At 49.3% G+C, this 18,593-nt stretch overlaps 1 protein-coding gene across 4 annotated transcripts in view; it reads left to right on the forward strand.

Moving 5' to 3' along the window:
• The first annotated feature begins 280 nt into the window (after window positions 1–280).
• SDHB (succinate dehydrogenase complex iron sulfur subunit B) overlaps window positions 281–18,593 on the forward strand; it is a 31,753-nt gene continuing 13,440 nt past the window's right edge. The window contains exons 1-3 of one of the 4 annotated variants that reach the window (XM_027965666.3): window positions 281–382; window positions 7,774–7,842; window positions 13,534–13,661. In XM_027965666.3, the coding sequence (XP_027821467.1) occupies window positions 311–382; window positions 7,774–7,842; window positions 13,534–13,661 (269 nt within the window). In that variant the 5' untranslated portion in view covers window positions 281–310. Of the gene's footprint in view, window positions 383–7,773; window positions 7,843–10,654; window positions 10,949–12,275; window positions 12,378–13,533; window positions 13,662–18,593 lie in introns of those variants that run through there. The other 3 variants (XM_042244767.2, XM_042244768.2, XM_027965668.3) reach the window with 3 other exon arrangements.

Genomic DNA, 18,593 nt, shown 5'->3' on the forward strand with positions numbered 1-18,593 from the left:
CCCCGCCCCTCGCGCACGTAGCCCCGCCCCTCGCGCGGCCCACCCTCAAGCCCCGCCCCCTTCCTCTGAAGGTCACCTTCCACCCCGGGAAGCCGAGTGGGCCTGCGCCGGCCCTTGGCCCTGCGGCGCTGGCGTTGGTTCCCCCGCCTTCCCTCCGCCCCCTCGGGGGCCGGAAGCCCCGCCCACCCGGCGGCGCCTGCGCAGCTCGCGGCGCCTCGGTGGGCCCTGGCGCGGCGCCGCGGTGCTCGGCGGGACGCCGGCGGAGCGCGACCTCGGGCTCGAGGGGCGGGGCTCGACGTCAGGAGCCAAGATGGCGGCGGTGGTCGCTCTCTCCTTGAGGCGCCGGTTCCCGGCCGCCGCCCTCGGCGGGGCCCGCCTGCAGGTGCGCCGCGGCGCGGGGCGGGGGGTCAGGGCTGGCGTGAAGGTCGCGGGGACGGCCTGCACGCGAGGGGGCGGCGGCGGAGGTTGAGGGGCGGCGGGGCGGCCCCGGGGAGGGGCGCGACCCGCTCCCGCCGCGCGGCGTCCTGATGCCGGCTTCTTGCTGCTCCTCCCCGCCACCTGCGAGGTGGTCAGGGCGGAGGGGCACTGTTAGACACGGCGGGGAAAGGATGGGGAGGGCGCCTGGACCGTCCAAGGTCACATGGCGAGCGGGTGACGACTGCCTGGTGCAGGCGGAGCGCGAATCCGAGCGTTCGCACGCCAGGTCCTTGCGCCGCCCGCACACCGTCACCGCCGGGACAGACAGACCCGCCGGGCCGTGAAGGGCAGGGCCGGGGAGGCAGCCCTGCCGGGCGCACGGTTGGGAGCTCGGGCAGGACGGAAAGCGCGGGAGAAGGGCGAGGCCGGGGGATCCACTCAGCCCCCGGGGGGACCCGGGCGCCCGCGAAACGCCGTGGCCTCCTCGGTGTCGCAGTACCGACCTCACAGGTTTCCCCGGATCGGATCTGGAGGTTGGCGCTGCTCCTGTTCGTATCGTTCAGGGTGCGTTGATAGTTTTTCTCCACATCCCTTGTATTGTCAGGAAAATGGGAACATGGAGAAGAGGAAGGGAAACTGCCATCGCAGTCTGTGTGCATCCAAGACCAAGGCTTTACACATCCCTTTCGAATCCTTTCCCTCTGGGAAAAAAGTCCCGGGAGGTGGGTGAGCAGGAATTTCAACCTCCTTTTTAGAGATTTGAAGACTGGTGCAGCTGCTGAGTCGCTTCAGTCGGGTCCGACTCTGTGCGACCCCATAGACAGCAGCCCACCAGGCTCCTCTGTCCCTGGGATTCTCCACGCAAGAGCACTTGAGTGGGTTGCCATTTTCTTCTCCCTTTGAAAACTGAGCCCCTCCCCCAAAAGATTTTTTTTCACTTGCCCAAAATATCACAGCCAAGAACCAGTTGATCTAGGGCTTAGACTCACTGTTTTGAACATGATGTGTGGAAAACTCCTAGCACAGATCAAGACACGTGATAGGTGTACAGCATATATTCGTCTCTCTCTTGCACTCATGTGAAAATACATCTAGTATTAAGGAATTGCTGTGGTTTTACAACGCGGTGCCTATGGCCCATCTTCTAATGCCTATTCTTTCCAATATGCTGTCTGTGAACTTGGACAAGTCATTTTACAGTCATTCTGAGAAGCAGGGATGGGAGTGAGGCCTGCCTCCCAGAGCCTCAAGCTGGTGCCCTCTGAGCATTAAATTGGTGATTGATAATGACCTTGTTTACCAGTTCCTTTTATAGTTGCTGAGCAAGCAATCAAGTTGTGAGAGCCCGGCCAATGAGAGTGAGTTCTAAAGCTCAGGTCCCTCTTCCAAGAATGAATTATAGAGAGGGCTGGTTTCATAGGTCAGTGTTGTAATTCCTGGTGAGGCCATCCTAGGGCCCTGAGGGCAGAGAACAGAAGATTCCACCCTCTCGCTTACCGTTTTCTAGGAATATGCATTCATACCCTCAAAAGCCACCTGAAAAGTAATGAGTGTGGTGTATTACGTTTGGGCTTATTCAGATTCTAGGAGTCTAGAACACGGTGCGATTTCTCTTCTGAATTCCCTTTATACTTTAGTTTGCACCACCGAACCACAGTTCTGCCTGTAAGTATTTAACTGTAATGTATTGTTGCCTGTGATGTTGCTTCGTTTTCTCGTCTAGACTATGTATTCCTTGAGGGCAGTTACCGCCTACTTTTATTTGTGTATCTCTGCTCCCAGCACTGGCAGGGTTAGGGTATCTGTCTGCCAATCAAAATGATAACAGGAACTGATACGGTTGACAGTATTGGAAAGCAGAAATTATTTTCTGAGCAATTCTAGGAGCTTGGCCCTCCACTTAATCCTCTAAGGTAGGTGTTAATACTCCCCGCCTTCTTACAAAAGAGGAGCTAAAATCAGAAAGGTTGTGTAATTTGCCGAAGAACATTCAGCTCTCAAGTGGTAGAGCTGTGATTTGCGGTGCTGCTCACACATTTCAGAAGCAAGCCTGACCTCTTGTTCTTCCCAGGCTTGCAGGGGCCTCCCTGCCTTCCTCCCCTCCGTCTCTCACCTTCCTGTCCCACCTCCAAACCTGCCTCTCCGTTCAGTCCAGTCGCTCAGTCGTGCCTGACTCTGCGACCCCATGAACCACGGGATGCCAGGCCTCCCTGTCCATCACCAACTCCCAGAGTCTACCCAAACCCATGTCCATCGAGTTGGTGATGCCATCCAGCCATCTCATCCTCTGTCGTCCCCTTCTCCTCCTGCCCTCAATCTTTCCCAGCATCAGGGTCAAACCTGTCTCCATCTAGCTCCAAACCTGCCCCTTAAGGAAGCTTTCCTAGAGAACAGACAGGCTGCCTTCAGCATGATGGAGGATCCACCCTTCTTATCCTCAGTTCCATTTCAGCCCAGTTGGTGGTGATCTTGCTTCTCCCCTTAAATTATAAACTGTGGATTTCATCTTGTCTAAGATGTCCTGCAAAGGTGCACTCAGCCTTGAACACTCTTTAATTTTGTAGATTGAGGTAGAAATGCTTTTGAAGGACCTCCCCCCGCCCTTGCTCTTGGCTTTGGAGTATGAATTGTTAGGTAGGCTACAAAAAAAAAAAACCTCAACTATTTGCTCACCTCTTCATGTCTGCCCATATATTGCCCTCTTCTGCCTGTTACTGTGAGAAAACTGGCAGCGCTCCTCTAGCCACCCTTCACTCTTGCTGTCATCCCATCGCTTGTTGAAAGATAGCTTTCCAGAGATTCTCCTCTTCCCCTCGCAATCAGCAGCAGCACACAAACACGGTATTTTTCTCATCTCAGAAAAAGCCATGTCCAGCCACCACCCCAGGTCTCCACTCATCTTTATAGAAAAATTTCCCAAGAGGTGTCTGAACTCACCAACCAGTTGTCTCAGGAACTTATTCCACTCAGACTTTTCACCCTTAGCACTTGACGGAAGATACTTGGGTCAGGGCCACCAGGCACTTTGGCTTTGTTAACTCCAACGTCAGTTCTCACGGGGCTTTGCTCCCTGAAGCATACTGTTAACTCCCTCCTCAAAACATGTTTTTGGCCTGCCTGCCAGGCTCCAGGTCGTCCTCCTCTCGTGTTGGCAGTCCTTTCTCTCTCCCCTTGCTGATTTCTTCTCATTGCCCCAAACTCTAGGGAGTCTCTCCTTAGGTCTCGTCTTTATAGACACTCCTTTGGGCTTTAGATGCCTCCTAAATTTATGTCTCCAGCCAAGACATCACCCCAAATCTTCAGACTCAGATGGCCACTCAGCCATATTCTCAGAATTTCCACATGGGTGTTTAATAAACTTTGCTGGCACAAAACCAAAACCCTGAGACACACACACCAGCCTTCTCCTCCCGTCTCACCTGATGGTAGCTCCATCCTTCACGTTGCTTCAGTTCAGTCACTCAGTCGTGTCCGACTCTTTGTGACCCCGTGGACTGCAGCACGCCAGGCCTCCCTGTCCATCAGCAACTGCCAGAGTTTACTCAGATTCATGTCCATTGAGTCAGTGATGCCATCCAGCCATCTCATTCTCTGTCATCCCTTTCTCCTCCTGCCTTCAATCTTTCCCAGCATCAGGGTCTTTTCCAGTGAGTTGCCTCTTCACATCAGGTGGCCAAAGTATTGGGAGTTTAAGCTTCAACATCAGTCCTTCCAATGAATACCCAGGACTGATCTCCTTTAGGATGGACTCGTTGGATCTCCTTGCAGTCCAGGGAACTCTCAAGAGTCTACTCCAACACCACAGTTCAAAAGCATCAATTCTTCGGCGCTCAGCTTTCTTTATGGTCCAGCTCTCACATCCATACATGACTACCGGAAAAATCATACCTTTCACTAGACAGACCTTTGTTGGCAAAATAAGGTCTTTGCTTTTATTATTAATATGCTGTGTAGGTAGGACTTCCCTGTTGGCTCAGCCGGTAAAGCGTCTGTCTGCAATGCGGGACACCCGGGTTCGATCCCTGGGTTGGGAAGATCCCCTGGAGAAGATGGCACCCACTCCAATGCTTTTGCCTGGAAGATCCCATGGACGGAGAAACCTGGTAGACTACAGTCCATGAGGTCCCCAAGAGTTGGACACGACTGAGCAACTTCACTTTCACTTTGAGGATGGTCATAACTTTTCTTCCAAGGAACAAGTGTCTTTTAATTTCATGGCTGCAGTCACCATCTGCAGTGATTTTAGTGCCCCAAAAAATAGTCTGTCACTGTTTCCACTATTTCCCCATCTATTTGCCATGAAATGATGGGACCAGATACCATGATCTTAGTTTTTTGAATGTTGAGTTTTCAGCCAACTTTTTCACTCTTTCACTTTCATCAAGAGGCTCTTTAGTTCTTCTTCACTTTCTGCCATAAGGGTGGTGTCATCTGCATATCTGAGGTTATTGATATTTCTCCTGGCAGTCTCTATTCCAGCTTGTGCTTCATCCAGCCCAGCATTTCTCATGATGTACTCTGCACATAAGTTAAATAAGCACGGTGACAATATACAGCCTTGACGTACTCCTTACCCGATCTGGAACCAGTCTGTTGTTCCATTTTCAGTTCTAACTTCTGGTGCTTCTTGACCTGCATACAGATTTCTCAGGAGGCGGGTCAGGTGGTCTGGTATTCCCATCTCTTTAAGAATTTTCCACAGTTTGTTGTGATCCACACAAAGGCTTTGGCATAGTCAACAAAGTAGAAATAGATGCTTTTCTGTAACTCTCTTGCTTTTTCCATGATCCAACGGATGTTGGGATTTTGATCTCTGGTTCCTCTGCCTTTTCTAAAACCAGCTTGAACATCAGGGAGTTCACGGTTCACGTATTGCTGAAGCCTGGCTTGGAGAATTTTGAGCATTACTTTACTAGCATGTGAGATGAGTGCAACTGTGCGGTAGTTTGAGCATTCTTTGGCATTGCCTTTCTTTGTGATTGGAATGAAAACTGACCTTTTCCAGTCCTGTGGCCACTGCTGAGTTTTCCAAATTTGCTGGCATATTGAGTGCAGCACTTTCACAACATCAGCTTTCAGGATTTGAAACAGCTCAACTGGAATTCCATCACCTCCACTAGCTTTGTTCATAGTGATGCTTTCTAAGGCCCACTTCACTTCACATTCCAGAATGTCTGGCTCTAGGTGAGTGATCACACCATCGTGATTATCTGGGTCGTGAAGATCATTTTTGTACAGTTCTCCTGTGTATTCTTGCCACCTCTTCTTAATATCTTCTGCTTCTGTTAGGTCCAGACCATTTCTGTCCTTTATTGAGCCCATCTTTGCATGAAATGTTCCCTTGATATCTCTAATTTTCTTGAAGAGATCTCTAGTCTTTTCCCATTCTATTGTTTTTCTCTGTTTCTTTGCATTGATCGCTGAGGAAGGCTTTCTGTCTCCTTGCTCTTCTTTGAAACTCTGCATTTAAATGAGCATGTCTTTCCTTTTCTCCTTTGCTTTTCACTTCTCTTCTTTTCCCAGCTATTTTAAGGCCTCTCCAGACAGCCATTTTGCCTTTTTGCATTTCTTTTTCTTGGGGATGGTCTTGCTCCCTGTCTCCTGTACAGTGTCACGAACCTCTGTCCATAGTTCTTCAGACACTCTATCTAATCCCTTGAATCTATTTCTCACTTCCATTGTATAATCATAAGGGATTTGATTTAGGTCATACCTGAATGGTCTAGTGGTTTTCCCCACTTTCTTCAATTTAAGTCTGAATTTGGCAATAAGAAGTTCATGATCTGAGCCACAGTCAGCTCCCGGGCTTGGTTTTGCTGACTGTATAGAGCTTCTCCATCTTTGGCTGCAAAGAAAATAATCAGTCTGGTTTCGGTGTTCACCATCTGGTGATGTCTATGTATAGAGTCTTCTCTTGTGTTGTTGGAAGAGGGTGTTTGCTGTGGCCAGTGCGTTCTCTTGGCAGAACTCTATTAGCCTTTGCCCTGCTTCGTTCTGTACTCCGAGGCCAAATTTGGCTATCTGGACCAACTGCCGCCTGAAGTCTTGCTGATTGTGTGAGTAAAACATCTTCTGTTGTTTGGGGGGAAGGAGTCCTCTTTCTGAGCTGCTGTGTTCTGGATTTGCATTTTCACCGTATACAGCAGCTACAGGGCGGGCTTCGGGTTAGATGACCTGTGTTTGAATCCTGGCTCTTTTGTTTTATGACCTTATTCTTATTGTTTAAGAATGGAAAAGCTTTTCTTGTAGAGATGTAAAGATTAGAGATACTTGAGTGCGGTGTCAGGCACATGGTAAAGGGCTCAATGACGAAAGCTGTTATTTTCACTTTTACTTCTGCCACAAACACCTGCAGAACAGATGTTTAGATTTCTCTTCAGGGAGTGTTTTTAAGTCACTTCCCCCATGACCGTGTGGATTAACTCTTACACAGTCCTCAAGACGAGCACAGCTCCTCCACGTTCAGAGCCACGACCTGCTCTGTTCTTTTTGATGTCAGTGTCTTCTGTCCTCGTTCCTGTTAGCCTCCCCCCTACTGTATCAAGTGTTGTATAAAATATGGTTTGAACTCAAATTAATTTAAAGTCGTTGTTTTGGAAAAAAAACCAGCGACACCTTGGGGTGCCTCAGAGCTTAGGCGGGGCCGCCGCCCTGTGAGGCTCCAGTGTGCTGCTGTCAGCGCTCAGGCGGGGCCGCCGCCTTGGGCTATTGCAGTCGCGCTTGTTTTGGTTTGTCTTCCATCATCCTTACGATAAGAGAGAGTTTTTAATGATTTCTAAGCAAACACAGTTTCTTTGGGGATGATCTTCATGATCAAGTTTAGAGCTTTGGCTCTTTGTAAAGTGGACAGGAAGCAAATATATAAGTATTAGAGGTGTTCGAGTGCGGGCTCATTGCCGAAACCACGGTCATTTCTGACAGGCCTTTGTGGGAGGTAGACTGAGCTTAGGAGAGCCAGATGCCTGTGCCCATCGACAGCACTGTTAAATCAGGCTTTGAAACCAGCTGACGGCCGCAGAGTCCCAGACTCTCTTAATTCCAAGGTTTACCAATGGTTTTGAATTCGTAGAAGTTAATTTTTAAAGGCATTTTGTCCCTCTCCCCCTGCTACCTGACTCAGGCGCAGCAGCTCCCTACTTTGGAGCACAGCTTAGTGACAGGTCAACCGTCTGCTGCCACTTGTTGCTGTTGTCCAGTCGCCCAGCCATGTCTGCCTCTCTGAGACCCGGTGGACTGCAGCACAGCAGGCCTCCCGTCCCCACCAGCTCCTGCAGTTTGCCCAGACTCATGTCCAGCGCGCTGGGGATGCCCTCCAGCCGTCTCACCCAGCGCTTCCCCCTCTCCTTCTGCCCTCAGGCTTTCCCAGCATCAGGCTCTTCTCTCAGCAGTTGGCTGTTCACAGCAGTGTCACCATCAGGCCTTCCGGTGAGTTTCAGGGTTGATCTCCTTGCTGTCCAAGGGACTGTCGAGAGTCTTCTCCAGCACCACAGTTCAAAGGCATCCGTTCTTCAGCGCTCAGCTTCTTTCTGTTCCACCTCTGACAACTGTGTGAGACCGCTGGAAAGACTGTAGTCTCCACTGCGTGGACCTTTGTTGGCCAGGTGATGTCTTTGCTTTTAATTACAGTCTGGGTTTGTTGTAGCTTTCCTGCCAAGAAGCAGTCGCCTTCTGGTTCCATGACTGCTGTAGACGCTGCCGCGATTCCAGAGCCCAGGGGAAAGAAACCCGCCGCCGCGCCCACCGTTTCCCCCTTGACTTGCCAGGAAGTGATGGGACCAGATGCTATGATCTTAGTGTTTTAAATGTCGAGTTTTAAGCTGTCTTTTCACTCTCCTTCCTCACCCTCATCAAGTGGTTCTTGAGCTCCTCTTCACTTTCTGCCGTTAGAGTGGTGTCATCCGTATATCTGAGGTTATTGATGTTTCTCCTGCCAAGCTTGATACCAGCTTATAACTCATCCAGCCTGGCATTTCTCATGATGTGCTCAGCGTATAAGTTAAATAAACAGGGTGACAACAAACAGCCTTTTCATACTCCTTTCTCTGTCCTGAACCAGTCCATTGTTCCATGTCTGGTTCTAATTGTTGCTTCTTGACCTGCATACAGGTTTCTCAGGAGGCAGGTAAGGTGGTCTGGTATTCCCATCTCTTTAACAGTTTTCCACAGTTTGTTACGATTGACACAGTCAAAGGCTTTAACGTAGTCGAACAAACAGAGATAGATGTTTTTCGGGAATTCCCTTGCTTTCTCTATGATCCAGTGAATGTTGGCGAATTGATCTCTGGTTCCTCTGCGTTTTCTAAACCCAGCAGTCACACTCCTGGGCATTTACCCCTGAGAAATGGAGACTTCTGTTCACATAGAAATTTGTCCACAACTGCTCATTACAGCCTTATTCATAATAGCCTCAAACGTGGAAACAGCCTTCTAGTGGTTGAGTGGCTTAACTGCGATGCACCGGGGAGCACTGTTGGGCAGTAAGAAGAAATGTGTTTAGGCGTCTAACGTGGCTGAGTCTCCAGAGAGTTAGGCTGAATGAAGCCCCCCCCAAGTTAGAGAAGAGATGATTACATTATATAACTTTTGTCCAGTGACCGGCTTATAAAAATGTAGCAGGTTAGTAATTGCTGGGGGTGGAGGAGCGGGGACGGGAGGGCTGCGGGGCCTGACTGTGACTGTAAAGGAGCAGGTCCTTGTGATGACGGATGCGATGCTCTGCACTCGCGGCCGACCCTGTGGCCCCGTGGACCACACAGTCCATGGAACTCTCCAGGCCAGAATACTGGAGTGGGCAGCCGTTCCCCTCTCCAGGGGATCTTCCCAACGCAGGGATCGAACCCAGGTCTCCCGCATTGCAGGCAGATGCTTTACCAGCTGAGCCACAGGGAGGCCATACCTGGACTATATCGGGGTTACATCGTGCTGTAGTTTCGTGCATGGTCATCACTGAGGGAAATCAAGTAAAGGACAGGTGGGAGCTCAGGATTATTTCTTACAAATGCATGGGATTCTACAGTTATTTCCAAATGAAAGGTGTTAACTTAAAGAGCAGCAGTCTACGAGTATATGCAGCAGCATGAATGAATCTCAGAAGCGCTTTGTGGAGCAAGAGAAGCCAGGCCCGCAGTGTGTGACCTCACGGTGTTTATATGGAGTTCTGTCAGAGGCAGATAGATCTGCAGTGATAGAAAGCGGTCAGTTGCGGGGGGAGGGAGAGGGCGCTGACTGCAGCGGGCTTTCTTAATGGGGATGTTCTGCTGTGATTGTGGTAGTGGTTATACAATTTCATCAAAACTCGTCAAACTGTGCACTTAAAATTGGTGAATTATAATGAATATACCTCATTAAATCTCACAGAAAAGAGTGAAGAAGTGAAGTTGCTCAGTCGTGTCCGACTCTTTGCAACCCCATGGACTGTAGCCTACCAGGTTCCTCCGTCCAGGGGATGTTCCAGGCAAGGATACTGGAGTGGGTTGCCATTTCCTTCTCCAGGGGATCTTCCTGACCAGGGATCGAACCCAGGTCTCCCCCATTGTAGCCAGACGCTTTACTGTCTGAGCCACCAGGGCAGTCCCCAGAAAGGGTGGGGGTAGGGCAGTTAAGCAAGCAAAAGCTTGCTGGAGCTAATACCTGCAACCGGGAATTCTCGGCAGTCTAGTGGTTAGGACGCCCCTTTTCACTGCGAGGGCAGAGGTTCTGGGCTACTGAGGTCCTGCGCGCTGGCAGACACCGCCAAAAATGTCAAGAGTCTGTTCCCCTCCTCTGAGTCACCACAAGGTGGCGTTAGCCAAGCATTCCTGACATTTCACAAAATGGAGCCTCCAGTTGGAACGTGTTCATTTGCAGAAGTGACTTTCCTTTTTCCAATGATCCTCACCAGCTTGGTGATTTGATGAAATACAGCTTTCCTCTTCACCGTCACCTTCATTTTCTTCATACGTTTTCTTCCCGTACTGAGGGTCGATATCTTCAGCTTTGTTTAATTTGGGCTGGGTTTTGCCAGCCAGTAGTAAACTCCAGTGCATTTCTTGTAATTACTGAGTGAACCTTAAGAGTTTTTGCTTTCTTCAGCAGTTTATAAGAGAGTGAGCTGGCCTGGAATGTAGCTTGAATCTTGCCAAGTACTCTCTGGACTGGCAAGACCCTCCCCTCCTCACAGCCGCAGGAGAAGCCCGCAGGACTTGTGTGGCCTCTGCTTTGTTTTGTCTGCCTAAATGCAAAAGGGCTTCAAGGACGAGGGGACGGCGGCGGCTTGGCATTCGTTGTACGGGAATGCCACAGACAGAGGGGTACTTTTATTTCTTAATGGCTTGATGTAGGTTGCACTGTTCAGCCTTTTAAGGTACATTCAGAATAAACCACATTTTTGCATTATTCTAATGCTCAGTTTTTGCCCTTTTCTTCAGTCATTCCTAACCATGGATTGAACTGCTGTATGCAGGGGCCTGGACCAGGTCTGCTGGGAGACGGGACATGTAGGGCTCCATGCTGTCACGCGCTCTGTATCGACTTGACTGGGCCCAGACCCTTGGTAGGATGTTTCTCTGGGTGTTTCAGTGAGTGTTTTTGAATGAGTTTAACATTTTAATTGATAGATTGACAGAGGAATACAATTATTATATGATGCAATTTATATGTGGAGTCTTAAAAATAAAGCAAAATGCTGAACAGAACCAAAAAGGAAGCGGAACAAACATGGCTACCAGCGGGGGGCGGGGAGGCGGGGGGCACAGTCTGATGGGCGGGAGACGGGCTCAGGGAGGCGCAGACAGCACGGGGACTGTAGCCAGTCTCTTGTAATAACTGTAGATGTGAAGTAAGCCTTAAGATTGTATCAGAATATTTGGGGGAATTCTCGGTGGTCCAGTGGTTAAGACTTAAGGCTTTCACTGCTGAGGACCCGGATTCAGCCCTTGGTTAGGGAACTAAGATCCAACAAGCTGCACAATGTGGCCAGAAAATATACTTTTTAAAAAAATTTAAATTGTTTAAAAGTTGTTAATTGCGTTTAAGAAAATAGGATAGACTGAGTGAAGCATATTGCGCTTTCTAACACGGGCGGCCGTATCCGGTCGATTGAAGATACCGATAGAACAAAAAACTGGCCCTCCTTCAAATCAGAGGAAGCCCGTCTGTCAGGCTGGGATATTGATTCTTCTTCTCGCCTTTGGACTTGAAGTAACAGCTCTTCCTGGGTCTTGAGCGTGCTGGCATCTGAACTGGGGCTGCGTCATCGGCTCTCCAGCTTGCCCATTGCGGATCTTGGGGGTTGTTATCCCCATAACCACACGAGCCAGTTCCCCGTAGGCACGTGGGCCGGTTCTGTGTACTAACCCTCTTTTCACACTCTGTGTGTGAGTGTGTGTGTGTGTGCGTGCGTGCGTGCGTGCGTGTGTGTGCGTGCGTGCGTGCGCGGGCACACACCGTCGGTCCTGGTTCTCTGGAGAGCCTGGCTGATACACATGCCCTGGAGGAGTCAGGATGTGAGGAGAAGGAAGCGGCACCAAGAAGAGGCCTGAGAAGACGCCCAAATGAACAGAACCGTGTTCAGGAACGTGGGCTCTGGAGCCAGACCTGGGTTCCAGTCCTGGCTCCGCTGACCAGCTCTTGATTGTGGGCCCATCACTTGACCTCTGAGCCTCATTTGCTCGTCTTTAAAAATGAAGATCCAGTGGAGTCATTAATATAAAGCATTTAATACAGTGCCTGGCAGTAATAAATAGTGGCTTTTAAGATGAGGGTAAATTTAAACAGAAAACTTTTTGAGCAAAGCACCCTTTTTGCAAATACATTTTTGTGGGGAGGCTGCTCTCTTGGAGGGCGGGAAGCCGGTCCCCCTTACCACTGTCGTCTCCCAGCAGCCCCCGGCGGCGCTCCAGGGCCCCGTGGCGCGCATGAGGCCGACTGGCACAGACTGTGGACGCCCAGGAGCTGTGTTCAGAGCGCAGGTCTCTGCTGCTGTGAGTGCCCGGGCTTTGCCTTGTTCTAAGATACGGTATGCGTTACCTGGTCTCCTCTGCTGCTGTACAAAGCCGTCCTGCTGCGGGCGGATTGTGTTCCCCCAGAATTCATACGTAGGACCCCCGATGCCCAGTGTGATGGTACCTGAACCTGGGGCCTGTGAGAGGGAATTAGGGTTAGATGAGGTCATGAGGGCAGGACCTGTGTGGTGGGTCACTGCCCTCATGGAGAGAAGGAGAGACCTGAGGTCTCTGCGGCAAGTGGAGGTGGAGCAGGATGCAGCCGTCTGTCCTCACTTGGACACCAAAGCGGACCTGCTGACACCTGGCTCTTGGACTTCCCGCCTCCAGAACCATGAGAAGTAAATGTCTGCTGTGTTAGCTGCCTAGTCTTCGGTGTTTTTTTTTTTTTTACAGTGACTCAGGCTAAAATACCTAATTGAAACACCAGCGTCTCTCTTCGATCACCGCAGTCGCTTTCTAACTGGTTTCCCTAGATGTCATCTGACGAGTCTTCCTTTGTAAGCCAGTGGTGGTCTTCTCAAAAATAAAATGTCATCCACCTGATAAATTTTTGTTAGCTTCTCATTGCTCTTAGGATAAGATCAAAACTTAGAAGTCTTTCTTGCCTTCCTGGAGCCTGCCCTGTCTCATCCCGTCTCAGGTTAGCCTTTGCACAGTGGACGTCTCTCGGTCCTCACAGGGGTCTGTGCCCTCCCACCCAGGCCTCTGCACATGCTCCTTCAGCTTCTAATGCCCCTTCTCCTTGCCCTGCACCCCTAGTCATCAAGCCTCAGCCTAAGTATCCTTTATGGAGGCCTCCCTGGCCACTTAGACCAGTGTGAATCTCCGCTGCCAGGCCTCCCTCGCTGTATTCTATTATGAGTGTTCTGTCTCTCGTCTTGCTTGCTGCACACTGGTTTCTGTGAGGGCAAAGGCTGTGTGTGCTTATTCAGCGCCATTTCACCAGCCCCCAGTGCCATCGCTGGCATGGCACAGTTGCTTGGCGCCGTCTGTTGGATCTTGAAAGACTGTGTCAGGAATAGGCGAGTTTGTATCCAGTATTGCAGTTTATAGTGCCAACTAAGTAGAATGATTTATCTTGCATTTTTAATGATTCTTTTTTTCCCCTTCTTGGGAACTTTTTAAATTTCAGGCCTGCCGTGGGGCCCAGACAGCTGCAGCCGCAGCACCCCGAATCAAGAAGTTTGCCATCTATCGATGGGACCCAGACAAGACAGGAGACAAACCTCATATGCAAACTTACGAGATTGATTTGAATAAGTGAGTATCTCTGTGAAAGCTAGGTATTTGATAAATGAAGGTGAGCTCTTGATCTGATTCAGGGACACATTTTTCCCATCCTTGGAAGGTTTTAAAACTGAGAGTATCCAGTGGCTCAGGAATTTATCATCTGATTTTAAAGCAAGAATGACATAGATACCTGATTCAAAAGGATAATACCAGGAGAGAGGCTCAAGAGGAAGGGGACATATGTGTACCTACGGCTCACCCGTGTTGATGCAGGGCGGACACCGACACAGCGTTGCAATTCTCCTTCAGTCAGAGTTAAATTTAAAAAATAACCCGGGATTTTAGATTTAAAAACGATAATACCAAGAACAGCTTTCATGAAATTCCTTTCTTTCTTCCAAATCAAAGTGTAACTGTTTCTGGGAATCTCACAGCATAACAGTAGAGACGGTTTTAGGCATAGATCTGAAGTCATTAACACATTAAGAGCTTAAACATACTCACTGTTTTATGCTAATTTGTGAATGGGGGCCTGTGTGTTCTACAGTAATGGTAACACTATAGACTTGTCCAGAATGGTGATGGGCCAAGACAGGCATGAAGTTAAAATATTAAAAGTGATGCATTCCTGTTCGTTAGCTTTCTGTTTCTGTAGTAGTAATTGCCACAAATTTAGTGGCTTAGAACAACATCGAATTATTCTCTTGGAGTTCTGTAGGTTAGCAGTTCGGTAAAGGTCTCATGACTAAGCTCAGGGTGTCCGCAGGCTGCGTTCCTTCTGGAGACGAGAGCCTCTTCTGTCCCTTCAAGCTGTTGGGCCAGAAGCCAGCTGAGGGCCATTCCCAGCGTTCAGAGGCCAGCACAGCCCTCGGCTCACAGCCCGCGCCTCCAGAGCAGCAGTAGCAGGCCGAGTCCCTCACGTCGCGTCTCTGAACTACTCCTCCTCCGGCATCTTTAAAGGCGCTCCGCAGAGAGCCAGGAGGAAGGACGAGTCTAGCGAGCTGGGCTCTAGCTTCCCGCTGCCGGCTACCTCTGCCTCCCCAGTAACACCAGCACTGCTCTGTTTTGTGGTCTGTTTTATTTATAAATGAGTATTTCCTTTGAACAAAAGCTTCCATGGCACCAAAAAAAGTTTGAAAACTACTAGTATTCTGAATGCTTTTTTTTAACTGTCAACCCATAAACTCTTTTAATAGAGTTAATTGATATATGATCTTCTCAGACAAAACTATCAGATACTTAGCAGCTGAAAATTATTAATAAAATCCAAATAAAGGAAAATTGTATAGAGCACACTTTCTGACCATAACACAATAAAACTAAAAATTCATATTAAGAGCAAAAAACCATAATTACTTGGAAATTAAAAAGCACTCTTTTAAAATAACTACTTGATTAAGGAATAATAAAAATGTTATCAAATACTTAAAAAACAAAAACTTTGCAAATTAAAACTGCAGGATGTGATTAAAACTGAAAGTTGAATTTATAACATTTTTAATGATAAAAAATTTAAAGATCAATTGCATTTACTTCCAGTAATGGCAGAATAGCTTTCATTAGATTGAAAGTGAAATTGAAAGTTGCTCAGTCGTGTCCGACTCTTTGCAACTGCATAAACTGTAGCCCGCCAGGCTCCTCTGCCCATGGGATTTTTCAGGCAGGAACACTGGAGTGGGTTGCCATTTCCTTCTCCAGGGGATCTTCCTGACCCAGGTATCGAACCCGAGTCTCCTGCACTGCAGGCAGACTCTTTACCATCAGAGCCACGAGGGCAGCCCTAACCCTTCCACAAATGATGACTGTACACTCTGGTTTATAAAATACACATAAGAAGCAGTGGGGCTTCCCTGGGGGTCTGCAGGTTAAGAATCTGCCTGCCAATACAGGGGGCAGGTTTGATCCCTGGTTCGGGAAGAGCCTGCATGCTGCGAGTACTGACCCCGTGTGCCCGAGCCTGTGCCCCACAGCAGGGGAGCCCGTGCGCGAGAGGCCCGTGCACTGCAGCCAAGGGCCAGCACAGGCAGGATCCCTGGAGACCTGGAAAGCAGCAGCAGTGGCCAGAGGCGCAGGAGAGGAGCCGGGCAGGCAGACACAGGCCGACACAGAGAGCTGGCAGTTGGAAGGACAGGATGTTACTTGCAAAAATAAACTCTCTTTGCATGTTCTCTGACTGCAGGCAAGCCCCCATTGGTGTGGGAGTGCAAGGGCTAAAACTCAGTTACAGCCACAGCCTCACTGTGGTCGCTAGCCACGTGACCAGAATGTGCATCTGGAAGCCAGCACGGTGACCAGGGACTGGGGGGGAGATCCCGGAACGAGGCACAGGGGGCAGTCCCAGACTCTGTTTATGAACTGCCCAGATCTTGAGTTCCGTCAGACTAATTGCTGATTTGACAACAACGAAAAAATCGTCACCATTCTGAGAAGCACAGTACAGTCCAGCGTTACGGCGTCGTGTTATTTACATGGTCCCGCATACAACGCAGAATTACTCCTACACAGAAGCAGTGCAGCATGGTACATACTCAAGGGAAAAGACCAGAGACCAGACCAGCTCGACAGAGACCAGCCTGGAAGCAACCCGCTTGTGGGAACTAGCAGAAAGGATTTTAAGCAGTTGTAATTGTGTTCTTAGATAAAGGAAGATATGCTCACAGTAGGACAGGAAATCTCAGCAGAGAGTTAGGAACTTGAAGAACCAGTGGAAGCTCTGGAACTGAAAAGTACCGTCTCTGGAGCAGAGAATTCACTGGATGGGCTTAGCTTAAAAGCAGGTGGGAACTGACGGTGGGAAACTTTGGTAAACCTGAAAGTAGAAATTAAAAAAAAAAATACTAGAAATTGTCTGTTCTTAAGACAAAAAGGAAAAAAGATTTTTAAAGAAGCATTTCACTGATGGATGGAACAGTTAGAAGCTCTAACACACGTGTAATTGGAGTCCCAGAGAAGTGCAGTGGAAAAATAAGCAAAAAATATTCGAAGAGGTAATGGCCAAAAATTACTCAAGCTTGTGAAAAGCATGATTTACATACTCAAGAACCTTAATGAATTCCAAGCAGGGTAATACATAGAAAACCACCAAGCACATCACGGTCAAGTTACTAAAGATAAAAATTCAGAGAAAATCTTGAAAGCCGTGAGAAAAAACACACATTGCATGCAGAGATGTGAGTGACTGTTCACTGCTCATCAGAAATTACAGAGGCTGAAGCGCAGCGGAATGCCTTCTCTAACCTACTAAAAGGAAAGCTCTGTGAACTGGAATTCTGCATTCAACAAAGGATCCTTCAAGATGAAGATGAAATCAAGACATTTCCAGACAAAAAGTGAATGGAGTAATAGCCAGCGGCCTGTGTCACATGGAAGAGGAAGTTTTTCAAGCTGAAGAAAAATACTGCCTTGTGGGATCTCACTTCTCAGGAAATAATAAAGAGCACCAGGTGTGATAACTGTGACCCCTTCTCCTCTTGCCTGTTAACACAGACGATGGCCTTGCAGCCGCCTGCAGCGCGTCGCACCAGCGTGGCTCTCACAGCGGTGCCGCGGGGCCCCTGGCGCCTTGCTTCTGGCGGCGCTGCGTCTGCTGCGGTCGCCACGGGCGGTGGGCGCTCTTGTCTGGTGTCTGGGCTTCTCACTCCCGAGCTCGGGCTCTGGGCGCACAGGTGTCAGCAGCTGTGGCTCCTGGGCCCTGTAGGGCACAGGCTCCAGGGCCGTGGCGCTCGGGCTTAGTTGTTCCCGGCAGGTGGGGTCTTCCCAGACCCACGTCCCCTGCACTGGCAGGCAGGCTCTCGGCACTAAACTACGGGGAAGTCCTGACAACTGATCGCCATCACAGGAGCTGAGAGCAGGTTCACCTGTGAAGTTGGAAGGTGGTTACCTGAAGTGATACAGTATTAACTCTCGATCCATTGAGAAGTTAAGGACGTGTAGTTCTAGAGTAACCGGTGCAAACCTGAGAAAGGAGTATGACAAGGCTTATATTGTCACTCTGTTTGTCTAACTTACACGCAGAGTACATCATGGAGAATGCCAGGCTGGGGAATCACAAGTTGGAATGAAGATTGCCAGGAGAAGTAACAGCAGCCTCAGGCATGCAGGTGATATCACTGATGGCAGAAAGCAAAGAAGAACTAAAGAGCCTCTTGATGAGGGTGAAAGAGGAGAGAGAGGTGAAAGAGGAGAGTGGCGAAGCTGGCTTAAAGCTCTGCATTCAAACAACTAAGGTCATGGCATCCGGTCCCATCACTTCAAACAGAAGGGGAAAAGTGGGCGCATGACTGATTTTAGTCTTCCTGGGCTCCAAGATCAATTCCGATGGTGACTGCAGCCACAAAATTAAAAGCGTATAGAAAGCAGACTTGGCCGACAAAGGTCTGTATAGTCAAGGCGGTGGCTTCCCAGGTGGCGCTAGTGGTAAGGAGCCCGCCTGCCAAGGCAGGGGACCCAAGAGACCTGGGTTCGATCCCTGGGTCAGTAAGATCCTGGAGGAGGGCACTGCACTCCAGTATTTTTGCTTGGAGAATCCCATGGACAGAGGAGCCTGGTGGGCTGTGGTCTATAGGATCGTAAAGAGCCGAACATGACGGGAGCTTCTTGGCGCACACATGGTTTTTCCAGTAGTCATGGAGATGTGAGAGTTGGACCTTGAAGAAGGCTGAGCGCCAAAGAATCGATGGTTTCAAACTGTGGTGCTGAAGAGGACTATTGAGAGTCCCTTGGACGGCACAGAAGTCGAGCCTGTCAGTTCTAAAGGAAATCAACCCTGATTATTCATTGGGAAGACTGATGCTTAAGCTCTAATACTTTGGCCACATGCTGTGAAGAGCCAGCTCACTGGAAAAGACCCTGATGCTAGGAAGGGTTGAAGGCAAAAGAAGAAGGGGGCGGCAGAGGATGAGATGGTTGGATAGCATCACCGACTCAGTGGACATGAATCAGAGTAATTCCCGGAGGTGGTGG

The sequence above is a fragment of the Ovis aries genome, chromosome 2 (assembly GCF_016772045.2).
Source record: "Ovis aries strain OAR_USU_Benz2616 breed Rambouillet chromosome 2, ARS-UI_Ramb_v3.0, whole genome shotgun sequence".
Taxonomy (NCBI): domain Eukaryota; kingdom Metazoa; phylum Chordata; class Mammalia; order Artiodactyla; family Bovidae; genus Ovis; species Ovis aries.